At 33.3% G+C, this 21,123-nt stretch overlaps 2 protein-coding genes, 1 non-coding gene and 1 pseudogene across 3 annotated transcripts; 2 read left to right on the top strand and 2 right to left on the bottom strand.

Annotated features, from left to right (window-relative positions):
* Positions 1 to 468: 468 nt before the first annotated feature.
* On the top strand, positions 469 to 4,179 carry LOC125211912 (uncharacterized). Its single transcript, XM_048111874.2, has 11 exons — positions 469 to 746; positions 890 to 974; positions 1,313 to 1,506; positions 1,850 to 1,932; positions 2,581 to 2,626; positions 2,725 to 2,781; positions 2,909 to 2,963; positions 3,060 to 3,160; positions 3,277 to 3,340; positions 3,414 to 3,547; positions 3,831 to 4,179. The coding sequence occupies exons 1-11, from the start codon at positions 669 to 671 to the stop codon at positions 4,002 to 4,004; spliced, it is 1,071 nt and encodes a 356-aa protein (XP_047967831.1). The 5' UTR covers positions 469 to 668; the 3' UTR covers positions 4,005 to 4,179.
* Positions 4,180 to 4,525: 346 nt separating this feature from the next.
* Positions 4,526 to 7,187, bottom strand: LOC125215161 (THO complex subunit 4A). Its single transcript, XM_048116495.2, has 5 exons — positions 6,877 to 7,187; positions 6,586 to 6,711; positions 6,098 to 6,166; positions 5,823 to 6,019; positions 4,526 to 5,046 (listed from the first exon to the last, which is right to left on the bottom strand). Exons 1-5 carry the CDS (start codon positions 7,036 to 7,038, stop codon positions 4,863 to 4,865), a joined length of 738 nt encoding a protein of 245 aa, XP_047972452.1. The 5' UTR covers positions 7,039 to 7,187; the 3' UTR covers positions 4,526 to 4,862.
* Positions 7,188 to 12,047: 4,860 nt separating this feature from the next.
* Positions 12,048 to 13,689, top strand: LOC148930186 (uncharacterized; annotated as a pseudogene).
* Positions 13,690 to 16,849: 3,160 nt separating this feature from the next.
* LOC125198956 (U6 spliceosomal RNA) lies at positions 16,850 to 16,952 on the bottom strand. Its single transcript, XR_007172491.1, has one exon. It is a non-coding gene; the product is annotated as a U6 spliceosomal RNA (small nuclear RNA).
* Between the last annotated feature and the right edge of the window lie 4,171 nt (positions 16,953 to 21,123).

Raw genomic sequence — 21,123 nt, 5'->3', positions numbered from 1 at the left:
AAAAAAAATCTTTAGCAGCAATCCTCACCTACTCAACGTGCTTAATACGGAGTATGCTACTAGTACAAATATTTTACATAGTTGTGACTCAAGTCACTCAACTAGCAATGTGGTTTTTAATTTTTGTTGATTATTGCGAGATATTTATGTTCTTGTCAACTAAAATGTTGTAATTTGACAAAAAGGCTACTCCAAGCATTTATGTGAAATTAATGATTTGGTAAAATAATTTTTAAATTGCTGGATAATTACTAATTTTGCCAATATAGTATATTAATTTGTAAAACAGGTTGACCTCAATTTATCACTGAAAATAATCTCATTTTCTCTTTCTTAAAACCTTATACTAAATGAAATTATTTTGTTTTTGGATAGATAGAGTATTGATTTGGAGATATTTAAGTAATTTAATTTGAATCAACTGCATCGATTTGACACTATAAATAATGATTGTAAAGCACGCCAAGATCTTTACAGGTGTGTGCATATGAATTTCATAGCTGACTCATCGAAGCAATCTCTCCAACTCTCACACGCCAAATGCTTCGATTCCATAAAGCTTCCCGTCGGTGTATCACTGTGTGATCAATTGCATTACTCGAGCGAGAGAGAGAGCGAGAGGTGTTAAAATTTTCGTATGATCGGCGAGTTTGAAGATTCCGATCAGAATGTCGTCGGCGTTGACTCCTCGCGCAGCTGCTTATCTCGGTGCCGTCGCTCTACAAATTGAGAAGAAGCTCCAACGCGTATGTAGTCGACTCACACATCGACTGAATTTTTCTCTCTCTCGATCTTCTGTTTTTCTCTCTCTCGATCTTCTGTTTTTCTCGTTCGCTAATCGGTAGTTAATTCAGTCATCGTGATAAAGTGCGTGGTGCTTATTCTTCAGGCTTTAGCTTCGGCATCGCAGAGCCGGAACTTGCTGCAGGAGTTGTTCGCCGACATAGCTTTGGAGGTGGATGATCGCGCTAAAGGTATATCTCGCATTTGTTATTTGTCTAATTGATCGGAGTAATTTCATGAAGTAGCTCTCTATAGCCTATAGGTGAATTGTATTTTTCGGAGTTAGGGTGGGAAATAGACGGAGTCAGCTTCAATTATAGCTCTACACATGATCTAGGGAAATTTTGAAATGCTATTCGTGGAGAAAATATTGTAGAAATTTTAGATGTATACCTGCATCAGTTATGCCTATAATACAATTTCAAAGTTCATCTGGTTTAAAATGCTTTTTTAGTCCTTAGGTAGCTGAATAATGCTTATAATTCATGTTTGTTTAGTGATGCTTATTATTTTCTGTTGGTTGGAACAGAGATTATTTTTGAAGAGGAAGGTGTAGTTTATGGTGCAGAAGATAGATATGGTCGTGCATACTGCTTCTACGATGTCCTCGCTGATTATTTTGTAAGCACGCCGAAGAGTGGAGATTCGATAATTGATCTCATAGTACAACTCTGGAGCCAGTCATTTGCATCTAATATATTTTGCCTTTTGTTCTACAAGAGGGTATGAATTTAACTCCTGATTGTCCTTTCCTTTTTTGTAGTGTTTAGATGTATCGGGGTGTATCTATGTTGGGGTTAGTTCTCTGGAAATCCCGCAGTGAGGCTGGGGAGAGGTTTTATAGTAGTATAATTTAGAAGTTCATTTATATGTGAGTGAAAATCAGATATAGATTTGGATAGAGGTAATGTCCGTTCATATGGTAATTATCTTCCTAAATTCCTAGATCAGCTTCCAATAATAAGTGACTTCATAACTTCTAATTATTTGTTGAAGCTAACTTGATCATCAAATATTTCCATTTTTCAGTTTCACCGATATTTATAGCTATGCTCCTCATTTGCAGATGTTTGAGGTTCGGTTTGATAATCTTGATGTCATACTGCGTTACTCATCTGCTCTAGTCCAAGGTGCTAAAAATGTCTTCTGGTAAAAATCTTGCCCTTTACTTGTATGAGAAATTTAGTCCCATAAGCTTCTTTATAGAGAAAAGGTCGGTGGGGTAATTACCAAAAACTGTTAAGTATGCTGTTTTCGTATCAACCAATCCTCACTCTTTTTAGTACTACAATCTTACTTTCGTGTGGAACACAAGCTGGTTATATTCAATTCCATGTAAAAGAAAGGAACATGATTAGAGAAGTCTGGAACTTACTTTTCTTGTGGATTGTTGCCATTTATTGTATCAACCCATACATTTCTTGCTGGTTGTCCTGCATGGTGGCTGTACGAAGAAAATATAACTTTGAACAGCCAGTGGATGCCGCATAAAATCTTTCAATTGCCAAATTTGTTGTTTCTTAGGTAACAATCCCGTAGGGACGTGCATTTGGTTTTCTAGCACTTGGAATGGATAAATGGACAAAAGAGGGAAATAATATTTGTACATTTAATAAAGAAGGTATTATGCCCTGGATGTCTCACATGTGAAGTTTCAGGAGAAAGGATCACACTTATAATTTCTAAAAAATTGTAATTATGTGTATCCATGTGTGTGCATATGTATATGATTTATTCTTAAGAAGATGTTTCTAAGTGAAATTTCCTTATCATGGAATTTGTAATTCGTACTTGCAGGACTGACGTTCATACGAATGCAAGGCGCTTCTCAAGTCTCTTTATTGTGAGATTTTTTACCTAAGAAACTAAATAACATGTCATTTGGTTCATAATATACGATTAGTTGTTATCTAATACGCTTCCTTCTTTTGATTTTTGTAGTATCTTCTTGAAGAAGTTGCTTTCCGTCCAGAGAGATTAAAGACGATCTCCCCACAGGTATAGCATTTGTTTTCTCTGTTATTATGTAATTCCTTGTAGGCGTCCCAAACCTTGATCTTATCTTTTTAACCATTAAGTTATAATACTTCATAAATAACTTCTGCTGTTAAAAATTTCTTGACAGGCTCAAAGAGACCTTTTTCTTCTTCTCTCAAGATTCCTATTTTTCTATGACACAGGTAAATCCATTTATTTTTGTATTGTTTGAACTTAGATACATACCAGTCTTCCAATTCGATTGTACTTCTAAGAACTGCCCTCTTCCCTCTTTGCAGATGATCGACTTGAAATATTTTTGAAGCAATTTCCAGATTTTCCAAATGCCATTTTAGTTGGTGGTGCACCAGACATATTTGTCAGTGAACTAGCTAATCAGGTATGTAAAAAGATCATGAGATAAAAGACGTTTGATTGTTGTCTTCATTATCATAAATTTTTTTCCTATTTTCAGTCTTGCTTTATCTAATCTGTTATTCTTCATTCTGTTGCCAGCTTCAGGAATTGAAGGTAGAACCGGTTCTTCTTCATTACTTATCTCGTGTAAAAGTTCTTCAAGGTATTGTCTCATCTACCTTCTCTCTCTAGCGCGCACACATTGATTTTTGGATATCTGACTAATATCTGTACAGGCCTAGAAATAAGAGTAGCAACAAGTAGAAGATTAAAAACATGCTTATATAGTTTCACATCCCCTGGTGGTCCCATGTACCCGACAAGAGATGTTCGTCATGCAGCATGGGATGCTTTAGACTTTCTTTTCCCTGTAAGCCACTATATTTCACATGTTTACTATGATAGCTACAATAGCCATGTGTTTCTACTCTTAATTGCAGTTTTGAATATAACACTCTTTTCATTAAGTATCTGGATATACTCTCACCATTTTAATGATTGAATTAGTTCATGGAAGTGAGGCTATATGAGCTGAATGTGTGAAAAATGGAAGAGAGAACTGATATATTATAAAGACAACAAACAATGAACCCTTGTTAACTTTACAAATTTGATACTCAAGAAGTGCGAAATTGTTTCGTATTGTTTTGCAGGTTGGGAAATATCCTAGACACATAATCAGTCTCTTCTTTCAACTACTTTATCCATGGTACTGGCCTTCTACTTGTTGGAACTTGATACGTTCTTGTGTAAGAGCTATCCTATATTATGTGTTGATGTTGTTATTCTCCTCCTGGGAAAGACTGACCAAATTGAAACCGTCATAGGTGTCGATAACTAGTTGTGAAAGGAATATAGAGAGGGTTGTGCGAGTCTAATTCTAATGTTGGACCCTGCCTAATGTAATGGCATTGAATGCTGTGTTGTGCAATATGTAATAATAAATGTAACTCAATTATGTAGCACTCGCAAACTCTGGCAATATTATAAAGACTTCATTCACATATTCGGCTACAACTCAAACATCAAGACAAATATGCACACAAATCTCATGCAATGTATGATTATTAATACTAGTATTTAATGTGGATTGGATATTCTACAACTAAATACTAGTACTACCTAATTAGCATCACATCAAATGAATCAATTGATCTGCACAAACAAGATCAATATCCATACTTCTCTAAAATACTGTTACCAACATATTCATATTAAATCCACGTTAAATCCAATGTATGACTAATAACCCACGTTAAATCCACATTTAAGCAACATATAAACGCACCCTTGCTAATAACCCACAAACTCATACACCCCTAAACAGTGAAAATGGAAACACAGAGGCTGGGAGCTTCAACACAACATGTGTAAAGATAAATGAATATACACCCTTCATGATACAACTACTGGGAACGTAGTGAAGACTCGACCAATAGTCCTGGTCCACAGTATAAGCAGACAGCGGAGAACAACAGCAACGGCGAAAGTAAATTACACACTTATCTCTTTAACCATGTAAAAAGATACAGTGAATGGAATAAAACAAGTTTCCTCACTGTCTCTACTTTAGATATCTGCCTTCTTTAAAAGTGCTAATATAGGTCGACATAGAAACTTCGTTGAACTTCAAGTACCAAACAGGCAGGGTGAATGTTAATCCAGCAATTATGCCAAAGGAAGGATTAGTTTGTCTGCATTGCATCTGCATGGTACTTCTCTAGATCAGCATCAAGATCTTCAGCAGATACCTTCTCACCACCGCGGCCCCCTCTTCCCTGTCCACTTCCTTGTCCGCGACCTCTTCCAAATCCACGACCTCCTCCTCTTCCACCCCGTGGCCTTCCAAAACCACCTCTCCCTTGTCCACTGCATATGGAAAGTAAGATAATTTAGATAAAAACAACCGAGATAGTAATGGAGTCTTATTCATTTAACTACAACATCTTTCATCTCCGAGGATTTCATCCTAGATGGAAGCAGAGTTATAGAAGTGTAACAAACTTATTTCCATTTTCAAACGGACATGGTTGCTTATTCAATATTTTCAATAAGTTCCTGAAACTTATGTACATCAGTGACTTAGCTTAGTTTCCTAGTAAAAACCTGCTTTCAGAAGCATCAATTACTCTTAGTTCTTAATGTACTAGTAGAGGTAGCAAGCTAGTCACATATTATCAGAAAATAATATGAACACCTAGAACAATATTAAAAGAAAACAGCAACTCAATGAATACACTTTTTAATCAAAGATACCCAACTAGTTACCTCAAATGACAAGTGCCAGAGTAATTATCTAAACATTAGTTCTCTCAACTCATTCCTTTTCAGTCTAATATTCTAGCAATCAAGCAGAAGAACAATTCTATTACGCAAGAAATGGTTAACCCTAATCCAGCAGTCCATGTCATGTTACATGTTTCTTCATCCAAGTTAAAGACTGGAAACACCAAAAACAGATGAAGGAACAGTGGAGCACCCTATTGATTCACTTTCAAGATGGCAATTCCAAGAGCCCAAGAAAAGGAAAATTTACATATGAGCTATCTAAAGTATATCATATCAATCGAGACCCTTAATAAAGAAAGTAATTTTAAAATGCCAAAATACTAAATCACTCATCGAGCCAGGAATAGGATACAGACCTTCGAGGAGCTACATTTGAATCGCCAAAAGCACCAGCAGAAGGAAAAGCTCCAGCACCAGCACCAGCGCCAGGAGTAGTAATGTTTGTTCCAACAAGTTCTAGTTTCATTGGTTTACCATCAAGCTGGACATTATTATACCTCTTTATAGCAGCCATGGCATCTTGTCGTCTTGAAAAGACTACTTCAGCAGTACCCTGCAAATAAACATTACTCCTAAACCGTTCCAAGACACAAAACTACAGAACAAGCAAGAAATGATCAAATTCAGCTACCTTCGATCGTCCACTCCTATCATAGTGTACAACATTTCTTTTCAGGTCTCCAACCTCCGAAAACAGCTCCTATTATTGCATAAATATCCTTATGAGTTCAAATGTAAAGCACCTTTCAACAGTATTATAAACTCAGAACGAATTTTGGGTGCCTTCCTCAGTATCTTAATCATGTCAATATATAAAATTTCAGCGCGAGTAACCTCATGACTAACAGTTCTATTACCATCATCATAATTTGCATAAAACAAACTATGTACTGTAGAATATAATGTCTTGAAACAATTCTCTGCATTTTGTCATATTATCATTGCCTACTAACTACAGTACCACAGGATGCAAGGAAACAAGTAGAAATGGCTGGTTAAAGTTAAAAGACCTTCGGTAGATACTAAACCCCTCCACCATGAATTGAAATAATTAGTGATATTAACAAGTGATCAGGAAACATATGGGCATTGAAAAAGAAGAAGCTTTGCGAGAAACACCTTAATATCCTCATTCGATACCCCATAGTCCAAATTGGAAATATACAACTTCGTCCCTGTCTCTATACTGGAAGATCGACCGCCACCAGCTGCGAACATGTCATGGCCCCACGCCGTCTCAGGAGCCTACATCACAAACACGATTCATCACTAAATTTGTATAACACCACAATGCGGCCATACGTGTGCAGAAACAACAAGCTAGCAGTTCCCTCCTCCTCAAATTAGGTCTTGGAGTGAAAAAAGCGACAAATTGAAGAGCGAGTTGAGAGAAAACGAAGGCGATCTGACCTTGGGAGCGGAATAGGGGGTGACGCGATTGGCGAAACGGTTGTTGGGGCGGCGCGCGGGGCCAGGGCCGGCGGCGCGGGCTCTACCGCCGCGGGTGGCGCCGGACTTCTTGTTGTTCTTAATAAGATCGTCGAGAGACATGTCGAGTGCAGCGCCTGACATCTTGGGATTGGAGAGAGGAGGATCTGAAGAAGCTGCTGATAAAATTAGGGTTGTGAAGCGGGAGGAGTTGAAATGGGTGGGGTTTGGAGAGAGAGATACCGGATGTAGTGAGAGAAAGTGACCAAGCAGGAGCTATTTTTTCAACTTACTTTCTAAATCTTTTTTTATACTGCTCACTTTCCAACTTAAATCTCTCTATGTTTACGTATTTCCAATCAGATCCTTCTACTTTATGCTTATTCCTTACGAGTGCGGAGTTTCCATTTTAAGGACTGTGAAGGTTTTAAGAATTAGATTTATAGCATATCATATGTACTTCAACCAAAAAAGCGTATCATAGCCTAATTTAAACTAGGGGCCAAAATATCTGAAAATAAAAAATTCAATCTGAATTAAATCATAATTTAAAATTTGGTTTTGTTCTGATTAGATTGAATTATTTAAAAATTTTGATGTTCGGATTAGATATTCAAAATTCGAAATATATTTATACATATTATGTATATACATATTAAATCTTTATTATTATTACAGATTTTGGCATTGGATTTTCAGATTTTCTTATCCTTGGAATACTCAATAGCATATTTTATCAATATATCACATCATTAAAAATAAGAGTAATGTTACGCGGCCATAATGTGGCTGGCCACATGGTGGCAATTTTGTAAATAATGGAAAATATAATAATAATTAAATAATGGTTTTTGATAGTGCGTACGTCCTTTTACATAATCACCCTTTTCCACCACTCTACCAAATACTACCCCTACGGCTACAACTCTTTCCCTAAAATAGTATCGGATCCTTAAAGCCATGAAAAAGTAATTATTAAACACAAATGATTTCAAAATTAAATCTTAATATCGTGACATTTATAATGTAACTTCAAAACTTAATTCACCTAATGAATAAATTAAAAGTACATACAAATAAAACAATAAATATGATATTGTACTAATCATATGAACTTTATAAATTATAATTTTAAAAAATTAAATGTGATAGAATAATAATTATTATTATTGTTTATTAATGTTTTTGTTATTGTCGTATTATAGACTTTATTACAGTGTCATATATAATATTATTTTTAAATTTTATCATTACCTTCAAATTTTAACACTATATTTTACTTTATATCACTATATTTATATTAATTTATTATATTTTATTAGTATTATTATTTAATTAACAATGTAAAACACGACACTACACTATGACATGTACGGTAAAAATAATATATATATATATAGGGGTGCTTTAGGCTCCTTTGCACGCTAAGTGTCTTATTTCATACTTAATCTCAACCCTTCGATCCTTGAATTGGATGGTTGTGATCAATGCATTATTAGTCTATAATATTGCATTATTAGCCGCTGTGCATTATTAGAATGAAAATGTGCATTATTAGTCTATAATGTTGCATTATTAGCCGTTGTGCATTATTAGAATGAAAATGTGCATTATTAAATGACACGTGACATTAATCTAACCGTCAGATGACAAAATCGTGGGGCTAGGATTAAGAAGGAAAAAGGACAAAAGATATGAAAAGTATTTGAATACATCCCTATATATATATATATATAGGGTCCTTACAGCATCTTCGCGTAAAACACAGCACAAATCACAGCCCTTGGATTATTAGATTGGATGGCTGTGATTTGTTACATTATGATACTAAAAATCTACATTATTAGGCGAGGTACATTATTAGACTAGAAATGTACATTGTAAGACTAAAACTGTACATTTCTAAACTAAAATGCTACATTATTATCCGAGCTACATTATTAGTCTAAAATTCTACATTATTAGATGACACGTGGCATTAATCTAACCATTAGATCATATGGACTGCAAGTGTTTTGAGTTTTACTTATACTTAGCGTTCTGACCTGAATACATCCCTATATATATATATATATATATATATATATATATATATAGGGTGCCACTAGGGTGCCACCATAGATAGGATAACACCATACCACCAATATAGTCCGTTAGATCTCATCTATGGACGCCTAGGATTAAGTTTCGTGAAAAAACACGGGTTTGCAGTCTACTATATTAGATATTGCAGTCTACTGTATTAGATATTGCAGTTGTGGTAAACTGCAATATTGTTGTGGTAAGACTGCAATATTCAATTAATAGCACTGCAATCTGGTAACGTAAAATTAGAAATTGCCTATTTTACCCCTCCGTGTTTTTACACGTGGCAGCATGACAAGCACACGATTTTCAGATCCAATGGCCTAAAATGGTGGTATGGTGTTATAATAAAGAGGGTTGTCATCTTAGTACATTCCTATATATATATATATATATATATATATATATATATATATATATATATATGGGTGCACTATGGTGCCACCATAGATAGGATAACACCATATCACCAATATAGTCCGTTAGATATCATCTATGGACGCCTAGGATTAAGTTTCGTGAAAAAACACGGGTTTGCAATCTACTGTATTAGATATTGCAGTCTACTATATTAGATATTGCAGTCGTGGTAAACTGCAATATTCAATGAACAGCACTGCAATCTGGTAACGTAAAATTAGAAATTTCCTATTTTACCCTCCGTGTTTTTACACGTGGCAGCATGACAAGCATACGATTTTCAGATCCAATGGCCTAAAATGGTGGTATGGTGTTATAATAAAGAGGGTTGTCATCTTAATACATCCATATATATATATATATAGGGGTGCGTTATAATGATAACCCCAATTTGTGTGATAACCCTATAACTAAATCTCCACCACACATTTTTAAAATATGTGGTCTAGATTTAATCTAACAAAACTATCATTTTATCAAATAAAACTATCATTTTCGAATATATTAAGGGCAAAATTGTCATTTCATTTTAAAATTTGGTGGGAAAGAAGAAAACTGGACTCAAACGCTCCATTCAATTTCTCTCACACTCAAACCCTGCATTCAATTTCTCTCACACTAAAACCCTCTGAATCGCGTTTCAAACCCTACGAATCGAAGGAAAAATCATCAAAATTCTGGAATATGTCGAAGGAAAACGCTCGAGCATCATCGAAGAAAGGTTGGATGAAGTTTATTACTTATTTCACTTTTGATTTTGCTCGATTTATCATTTTGCTTGAGATTTTCTCGATTTTTTTTAGATTTTTTAGTGTAGATATTTCTTATATTTATACAATATCGTTCATGCATGACAATATTGAGAACAACCTATATATTTAGATTTACATTTTGCTGTGTGTGCTGCTGCTGTGTGTTTTTCTGTGTTTGTGTATGTGTTTTGCTTTGTTTATGTGTGTTTTGCTGTGTGTGTGTGTGTGTTTGTATGATCTGTTTAAATGTAGAAATTGTGTTTTTGCTTGATAAAATGATACTTTGGGTGCATAAAATGATAGTTTCTGAATAGTGTTTTGTTCTACTTAAGTGACAAGTTATGCCCTCTCTGCTTTTTTGAACTCATTGAAATTTAGAAAATGATAGTTTCAGAAGATAAAATGATAATTGCCCTTGATAAAATGATAGTTTCAGATTATAAAATGATAGTTTCATGGGATAAAATGATACTTTATGTTTGTGTGTGTGTGTCCTGATGCTACTGCTGTTGTGTTTGTGTGTGTTGTTGTGTGTCTCTGTGTTTTTGTGTGTGTGTGTGTTGCTATGTGTTTGGATGATCTGTTTAAATGTAGAAATTGTGTTTTTGCTTGATAAAATGATACTTTAGGTGCATAAAATGATAGCTTCTGAAAATGATAAAATGATACTTTGTGAATAGTGTTTTGTTCTACTTAAGTGACAAGTTATGCCCTCTCTGCTTTTTTGAACTCATTGAAATTTAGAAAATGATAGTTTCAGAAGATAAAATGATAATTGTCCTTGATAAAATGATAGTTTCAGATTATAAAATGATAGTTTCAGATTAGAAAATGATAGTTTCAGAAGATAAAATGATAATTCCCTTGATAAAATGATAGTTTCAGATTATAAAATGATAGTTTAAGATTATAAAATGATAGTTTCATGAGATAAAATGATACTTTGACTTTATATAATTACATAAACTGTTTAACACATTGGAATCTTTTGTTTATTAGGAAAGAACATTCGTGATGTTGATGATGATGAACATAGAACATTAGCAGAAGAAGTAGAACATATAAAAAATAAGAAGAAAAGAAAGAATGATGATGCAACTGATGGTAAGACAACTTCAAAGAAGGGCAAGGAAAAAGTTGTTGAAGATATTACAGTCATTAAGAAAGCAACTTTGGCAGGAAGAAGGAATACTGACTTCTTCGTTGACATGCTTCAATCTCTAAACAAGAATCAAAGAAGAGCTGTTCGAGAGATTGGGTTTGGCGCACTCCTAAACTTCAATATAAGAAGTTTCCCAAGAGCATTGGGGTATTATCTGATCTACAACTTTAACCATAAAAGTTCATCAATTGAGTTGAACAGTGGGGAATCACTGTTTTTGGATGATGAAGATGTTCACATAACTCTTGGGTTCCCGATTGGATCTTTACCTATCAATAAAACCAAATTTCAGAAAAATATCCACATCAAAACTGAAATTGCTAGATTCTGTAAAGGTGGAGAGAAAAAAAATGGTGCCAAAGTATGTTGTAGAGCAGATGGAGAGAGACAAAGAAGGTGGTGAATTGTTTAAATGGACTTTTATGGTTCTCATGGAGTATGCCTTGATTAACACTCCTGCTGATGGAAATATGAGGCCAAAAATTTTAGATTACATAGCTGATGTTGAGAAGATCAAACAATACAATTGGTGTAGCTATGTCATATCTAGATTGCATGAAACACAAAAGAGATAGAAAAAAAACACAGCAAAGATATTTGCCGGGCCAGTTATCTTTGTAGTGGTAAGAATATATTTGTTTTCCATTGTCTATGAATCTATTTACAGAAAAACTAATATTTAGTTTTTGTTTAATGTAGGCTTGTTACGTGGACAGGATTGTCTTTCAAAAAAAATGGTGCCAAGATGTTATCCAACAGTTAAAGGATGGACTGCCGAACTGTTGAAAGAAAGACAAAGAGCAGAAATGGAGAATTCAGCTTTTGGTCTAGGTCATAAGTATGACCGATATATAAAGAAGCCATATGAAGAAAATGATGAAGATGATGAATCTCAAGATGTAGAAGGTTTGAAGACAAATGATCATGATGAAGAGAGGACAACCAGTGAATGGGAGAATTTCATAAATGAATGGAAGGGAGCTGCAAAGGATGTTAAAGCCTCAATGTTGAAGATTGTTGATGTCCTTGAAGCAGCGCCGGATAAACTCAGGAATCTCAATAGCTTTAAGATAATATGTGATACAACAAGAAATGCAATGAGATTGAGAGAGGAAGGTGTGCAGCATGTTATAGAAAGTCAGAATACAATGACACAGGCTATAAACAATGATGAAACTGATGATCCTGAATGGATTGATATCATGATTGAGTTAACTAAAACTGCTGAGAGGACATATATACTGAAAAATAGGAATGAGTTCCCTACCTTTACTCTGATACCTGAATGTGACGACAGTCCTAATGAGAATCAATAATTTAATCGGGAAAAGGATATGGAGAAGGAAAATGATGATGAGGTGCAAAACGAGCAAGAGAAACAAAATGAAAGTGAAAAGGAAATGGCTGATAAAGCAGCTCGAAAAGAAAAGGAAAAAGTTTCAGAGAAAGAAGTTCAGAATGAAGAATATGAGGTAACTTTTAAAAATGATAGTTTAAGTACATAAAATGATTGTTTATATGGTTAAAATGATATAGGTTTAATGATGTTTTTTGGTGGTTCTGTTTTATTTGAAAACTGATACTTTTGCATCATAAAATGATAGTTTAAGCGGATAAAATGATACTTTTGTTTCATAATGATAGTTTTAGCTGATAAAATGATACTTTTGGCTGATAAAATGATAGTCATAGCTGATAAAATGATACTTTTGGCTGATAAAATGATAGTCATAGCTGATAAAATGATAGTCATAGGTGATAAAATGATACTTCTGAATTATATAATGACAAAATGATACTTGCAACAGATAAAATGATACTTTTGGCTGATAAAATGATAGTCATAGCTGATAAATATAATTCATTTTTATGTTATATTCTGAAGGTATTGCATTATTTTTGGCTGATAGTTTTCGATTTTTATGTCATAGCTGATAAAATGATAGTTACTATTGGTAAAATAATATCTCTTCTGTCAAAAATAATTTATATTTTTTTAAATGAAAGCTTGACAGAGTTGATAACATAATATCCACTGTCATGGAGGATATAAATGGTGAATCAGGAGATGATGAAGTTTTAAAACAGAGAGAAGAAAATTTGAATAAGGACAAAGAGAAGAAGATGGTTTCTCCAGAACCTCCAGTCGAAAAGGAGAAAGTGGTCAGAACAACAAAGAAAATTGTTGAAGCAATGTGCTCTCCCTACAATGTCAGAGCAGTAAATCTGAAATGAAAACTGAATAAAGAAAAGAGAGATATAATGTACTGGTTGATGACACATGAAGAAAGTGAATAGTAAGTTTTGAATTACATAATTATATTCTTATTCAGTTCTTTTAACTAACATTAAATATGAATTTGAAATCAGTTATGAGGTAGTTTATGAGAACGACAAGATCACAATGTTCAAGATTGACTTCCACAGCCTTGCTCCACGTACATACGTTAGGATCAACATCATAGATGCATGGGTTGTGTTCCTCAACTACAATGAAAAATTCAAATCAAAGGCATCACCGAGTCGTCATTTCATCAACACCGCACCTACGGTACAGTAAACGAGTAAATAAATAATAGTATTACATTAAAAGTTAAATATATTTACAAAAATGTAAACATGACAGATTTACAACATTACTGCAAGGAGATCTGGTTGGACTAAAGCAGAGAGTCGAGAAAGATTTTGCTCAAACTTGAATGAATTTGTGTCAAAGATTGAAAAGTTCAAATGGGAAAATTATGACCTGGTAAGTCATAATTAGATATACATTACAGAACAGGGGTGCGTTATAATGATAACCCATATTTATGTGATAAGCTAATAACCCTATCATTTTATGGGTCAAAAGTATCATTTTTACTAAAAATGATATTAATACACGATAAAATGATACTTTTAATCCATAAAATGATATTCTGTTCTATAAAATGATACTTTTCGTCCATAAAATGAGTGTTATTAGGTTATCACCATAAATATGGGTTATGATATGATCACATCCCTTACAGAACAACATACCTATATTTTTGAAAATGAGATTTGCATATAATGTTTTGAAAAATAGATATTCTTTTCGATCTGGGCGTACGAACATTATTATATCATCTGCTTCAATCTCAAAATGCAAATGATGGATGTGATTGACAATTCTCTAGTTAGTGAAGAGTTAATTGAGAAGAAATATGAAGATACACCAAGTACTCTGGTATGTTTAGTTAAATGCATTCAATATTTATTAGTTAAAATGCATTGAATATAATTCAGTACGGAACATAATATCATTTTTAATCAACCTCGTGTATGTTTTATGTTATTTGAATAGAAAAATTTCTTCCGAATTTATCTTGGAAATGGAGTCAATCCATCAATGGGGAGAACTGTCAAACTGTCAAAAACCAGTTACATGAATATGCCATGGCAGAACGATACAAATAAAGTTGACTGTGGAATTTATGTGATGGGCCATTTGGAGACTTACATGGGTGGTCCTGTTCGTAACTGGAATTCGGGTTTAACGAAGAAGGGAACAGAGTCTTTCATAAAACTCCGTGCCAGATATACTGAAGCATTGTTTATTGGAGATACTAACAAGAAGGCTTTTGACACATTTACAATGATCCAGAAGAAGTTTGAGAATGACAGCAAAAAAGGAGAAATTGATGTTGAAAAGATGATAAGAGAATTTAAACCCCCTGAATACTAGCTTGTTTGACTTGAGAATAACGTTTTGTAATAGTGGTTTCGAATATAATCACCCAAGATTATCATTTTGTCATTATATAATTCAGAAGTATCATTTTATCTGCTGCGAATATCATTTTATAATTTTATCAGTCAAAAGTATCATTTTATCAGATTATATATCATTTTGTCAGGTTAAATTATCATTTTATCCGTTGATAGTATCATTTTATCAGCTTATACATCATTTTATAAGGTTACTGTCATTTTATTTGCTGCGAGTATCATTTTTTCAGGTTAAAGTATCATTTTATCAGTTTATAAACAAAAGAATCATGTTATCAGCCAAAATGTCATTTTATAAGCCCAAAGTATCATTTTATTAAACAAAAATGTCATTTTATACACCAAAAATACCTAAAGAATATAAATGGCTTCAATCTGTCTTCTCATTGACTCTACCACAATTTCTTGAATCATGACGACCCAGCTCATGACATTTACCACACCGTCGTAGAGGCTTATTTGCTTTCCTTATTGCACTCTCCCTCCTTGCTACTCTGTCACTAGCTGATCCTTTGGTACTAACAACGTCTGGAGGATGTACATAATTACATCAAGTACTGCCATTCCATAAAAATCCTCAACCATCTTCTTCTTTTCAATGACTAAAGGTGCTGCACAATTTCCAAATATATGCTCTTCCAAATCATCAAGACCAGCACTTAACAAAGACAAATGATCCATACTTCCCTTAGACTTTTGGACTAATCGATAAAAGTTGGAGAACAACTTTTTCTTAACTTCCTGCTTTTCATCCAAATATGCAAGATAAAGATAACATTATTACTATAAATACTATCATTTCTCTGACTGAAAAATAGAATTTTTATAAATAAGGTTAAAATTGGAGCACACGTTCAAATGGTTGTTGTTCCTCAGATGGTAGACCATGGGCTGCTTTTAGTAAAGAGCTCTTCAACCACCTTCGACCAAAATATTTCTCAAGAATGAGATTAGCAGACTTATTCTTCAACAAACAAAATATATGACAACATAACAAACCAATTCTGGAAAACTTCTTGCAACTACAGTCGAATGTGTCTTGCTTACAATCATAATTAACATCCCATGTTCTACCATATTGGTCCTTGACCTGATGCATCTTGATGTTATCCTCAACAGTAGTTATAGAAACAATCTCACATACCATACTTATTTCCTGTTGTACATGTTTGAAAATAGAATCAGTGTAGATTGTAGATGCATGCTTCTCAATAGGCAATTGGGTTGACAAATCAGGAATAGTTGAGTAATCCAAGTAGTTCAATCGTGAATTGGCATTCCTTTGATCTCCCACAGCATAATTAAAGAAATTGATGAACTGTACAAGATTTGCACGTGGCTTTGTGTAGTTTTTAAAAAAGCTATTCTCCGATTCAGACATCGATGTAGTCCTAAGAAGCGACCCCATGGGAAAATCTCGAAAATAAGCAGGAGCCCAGAATTCTCTATCTTCAAACATTGATCCAAACCAGTGCACGTCTTCTAATCCATACCGTTCCATTATATCAAACTCATCAGGCTCTAACAAATCAGACCAAACACATGCATTCAACTCTTTTTTGAAATCTTCATTACCAAGTAAAGATTTGGGCAACTTATCTGACACCTTAACCATGATATGCCACATACACCATCGGTGCCTTGTTTGTAAAAGTACTTGTTGAACAGCAAGTTTGATCCCCCAATCTTGATCAGTGATAATCAATTTGGGTGCTACCCCCATGCATCGAACAAAACAGCCAAACAACCAAGAATAGGAGTCTCTACCTTTACTTTTTTTAAAAAAAAAAAATTGGACCATTTCTCGATTTATGCGTGTCATCCTTGCGCAGGGGCCATGCAAATCTTCTCTGTATCGTTCCAATTTTATCGGATGTCCCCGAAGGGACAGTCTCTACCTTTACTTGATAACAAGCCAGCTCCAAATGTAACTGGTCTAGAATGGTTATCTTTTCCAGTGAATGAAGCAAAAATCATGCAATACCTACAGAATATAACATAAAAATGAATTATATTTATCAGCTATGACTATCATTTTATCAGCTGTGAGTATCATTTTATCAGCCAAAAGTATCATTTTATCAGCTATGACTATCATTTTATCAGCCAAAAGTATCATTTTATTAGTAAGAAGTATCATTTTATCTGCTGCAAGTATCATTTTGTCATTATATAATTCAGAAGTATCATTTTATCACTTATGACTATCATTTTATCAGTTATGACACGTCTGAAAAGTATCATTTTATCAGCTATGAGTATCATTTTATCAGCCAAAAGTATCATTTTATCAGCTATGAGTATCATTTTATCAGCCAAAAGTATCATTTTATCTGCTGCAAGTATCATTTTGTCATTATATAATTCAGAAGTATCATTTTATAACATAAAAGTAATTTAATAAACAAAAAGTATAATTTTATGTCTATTAGCAACAAAAGTAATATACCTGTTAGTGTTGTATGTTGAGTCAAATGAAATTACATCTCCAAACATATGATAATTTCGTCTTGAAATAGCATCAACCCAGAAGAGTCTAGTTAACTTTCCATGAGATCCTATCTCAATTTCATAATAGAAGGCATCAGATGATTTCTTTTGAGAACGCATATAATCAAAAATCATTTGAGCATCTGAACCATCAATATTGGACATAATATCACGATAACCATTTCTAATATCAATAATATCACATCCAACATTTTCAGGTCCACCCATTATCTCCTTCAAAAGTTTGAATGTGAGAGTGGGACCAATATTACACCTGCCACAATCCTCCATAAACCTCCGATGGATAGGATCCAGATTGCGATTGGCCATCATAAAATGCCTATGCTCATCTGCAACCATTAAGTGATTATGATACTCAACAAACTGATAAACCTCATATCCTCTGCTCTTGCCATCTGAAAAATATCCCAAATTGAGCTTAGCAAGACATTCACACCTAAATGACCGACACCTACGCTTCTTAAAAGACACTTCAGTTGATTGGGATGCATGACCAGGTATAAAATTCTTAGAGCCTTGTCTGCTGCAAGCCAAATACTGTCACTTAGTAATACCTTGAACTGATTATACTCATTTTACGAATACCAAAACCAACTGAACGAGCATAATGTTCATAGAAACCAACTGCTTCTACTAATGTATTGAATTTCATACCAATCATTGGCTTCAAAGCATCATCACAAACAGGAATGTACATACCTACAAATCAATAAAAGTATCATTTTATCATAATATCATTTTATCCGACAAAACTATCATGTTATGCAGTAAACCTAACATTTATAAGCCAAAAGTATCATTTTAACACATAATCGACAATACATAATATAATCAAATAAGAATTTCAGTACATCAGAAACATAAACCAATCGACAACTAATATTAATCTAAAATCAAATTCAATACATGAATATGAACACAATCAATAAGCTAAATAATAGATAATGATTGTTACCTTCGTTATTTGCTACAGATTCCATCGAAGCAAATTTTCACAGCAATTGAAGAGGTAATCAATGAAAATAAGAACGCAAAATTGAAAACATCTTCCCGATCACAATTATGGAAACAAAATCTGGAGACTAGGAATAATGAACAAATCGAAGAAAATCTGGAGATGTTGAAATAAAATAGGCGAGAAATATGGAAGATGAAGATGAGAGAATCGATCTGTTAATTGTGAAGATGAAGATGAAGGTGAGACAATTGAGTTCAAACAGAATGAAACCGTGAATCGCGCGTTTGGAGTAAAATTCAGAAATTAAATGAAGAAATTACATTTTTACCCCTCTGCGCCTTTTTTATGAAGTAATTCTAAGTTTGAATCTCAACCACAAGATTATCAAATATGTGTGGTCCAGATTTGGTTATAGAGTTATTATGTGATTTAGGGGTTATGATATGATCACATCTATATATACATATATATATATATATATATATATATATATATTTAATGATAATATTAAATTATACTCCACTACATTTACTTAATATTATTAATTCTTTTTATAAACAAAAACCTGAGCAAATAAGAAAAGAAATGTTACGTATAAAGAGTGTGTCTTATAGAGAGCTAAGGAAAATATTTCTGGATATATATAAGGAAAGGGTAGAATAGTCCTGGAAATTTTGATAATTTTTAAGCGCATTAAATTTGATTGAAATGGGTCCAATTTTCTATTAAAAATCTGATTATGGCCGGCCATAACGTGGCCATTTAGCATCGCTCTAAACATAAACACCCTGCATTTAAGTAACTACTGTAAGAATGCTGTATATTACTAATTGGTTGACACTGCCCTTAACTCCAATGAATTTTAGAGAAGTGTTATTGGCCTATTTTCTGTGTGTGTTCATGATAATAATTTTTAATAATTTAGTCATTTGTGTAAAATTAATGCTATTTGATTGCACATTATGTTTGGCTGGTTGATATTAGAAATTAGAGTGTTATTTAAATAAGTTTATATATGTATATTTCAGTAAAAGATTAGTTAGAACTAAGAGTACAATAATGTGAATCAAATAACGCACTGATTAAGTATAAGGCATTGATTAGAGTGAAATAAATACTCCAGATTAACTCCAAGATTAAAATACAGATCAGTGAACTCCAGTGCATTGTATTTTCTATGAGTTTGGAGAATGTGACATTTATTGAATTCAGCAATCCTAAATCACAGTCTATAATCCGTTGCTTATCATGTTTCAACTTTAAAAGTCAAAAGGTGTAAAATTCTAACTCACCCCACTATGAAATTATGATGTGTCATGGGGATTTAATCTGTGCAAAATTTGATTTCGTGTGAAATTATTTAAACACTCAAAGTTATGTATTTTTCGCTACATTTAAAATGTGTAAAATAGATATTTAAATTTAGATATAAGTTCGTGTATTAATGTGCCATTATCCCTTAGAGCCCAAATTAGGGCTTTTCAGATTTCATACTTGTTAGGTTTATGGGAACAAGATCGTTATAGGCCCATTGATCTAGGCTAACTAGACTGGGCTTCTCATGAGAAGATTGGGCCTCTGTAACAAATAAGACCCAAATCCAATTTCAGTGCAGGAGCATATTTGGAAATTTGATTTTCCAATTTTACTGGTAATAATCAATGATCTATCCGTTTATTAATTTCTGGGGATTTCGTAAATGAATAATTACTCCCTTATATTCTCTGGTATACATAATATATGTGTATGTCTACATTGTACACCGCATGTGTGTGTATCTGTGTGAAATTCAACTCTAGATGTTACTAATATGACTATGATATGAATATCATGAATAAACTATAAAAGTCCAAATCTGTATGCTGCACCACAGTGCACTTTATCTGACTATAAAATATGCCAAAGAATCAACATAGTAATATTTTGTTGCCAACAAATGTAAACGCATGTGACACTAGTACAAATTCAGATGAACCAAGTCATATACTAGTATATCGTGATTTCGTTGCATTTTTTAAATGACTTTTTCTTCCTTATTTTAGTACTCCACTGAAAGATACGCTGCCTTAATTTTTACTACTATCCTGTACAAATGTACAATCAACTTGGATAAGCGTGAGTTGTAATAACAATAAATTTAATAAAAAAAACTTCTAGTACGGATGAAATTGAAATATATGGGTAGTGGCTCGCATGTTTCGTCCTGGTTATGGAATGATTTTATTCTATTATTAGATAATGAAATTAATTTATAGGTGGTTTAGTCCACTCTGATCAAATTTATCACATACGGAGTATATAATAACAATACAATATATACTAGCTATTTTTTTTTTTAAAATATTACTTTCATGATCAAATTTGCAACCAAAATCAAAAACAGCTGTGTATAAATTTCTGACAAATTCTGAAATTATTAGAATAATTTTTTAATCATTTTACAAAAATAATTATTTTAAATTATTACCCATTGCTCTTGCCCCATCATCAGTTATCTCTCTTGTTCTTAATTCTTAATTAATAGTGTAAGTTTTTGGAGGCAAAAATATTATTGTAGAATAGACTCAACACTTCACAGTTCACAGCATTGT

The sequence above is a fragment of the Salvia hispanica genome, chromosome 3 (genome assembly GCF_029641045.1).
Source record: "Salvia hispanica isolate PSC_SH4W2 chromosome 3, Shi_PSC_v1, whole genome shotgun sequence".
In the NCBI taxonomy this organism is placed as follows: domain Eukaryota; kingdom Viridiplantae; phylum Streptophyta; class Magnoliopsida; order Lamiales; family Lamiaceae; genus Salvia; species Salvia hispanica.
The sequence above is the reverse complement of the archived record's forward strand: the minus strand, read 5'-3'. Positions and strand labels throughout refer to the sequence as shown.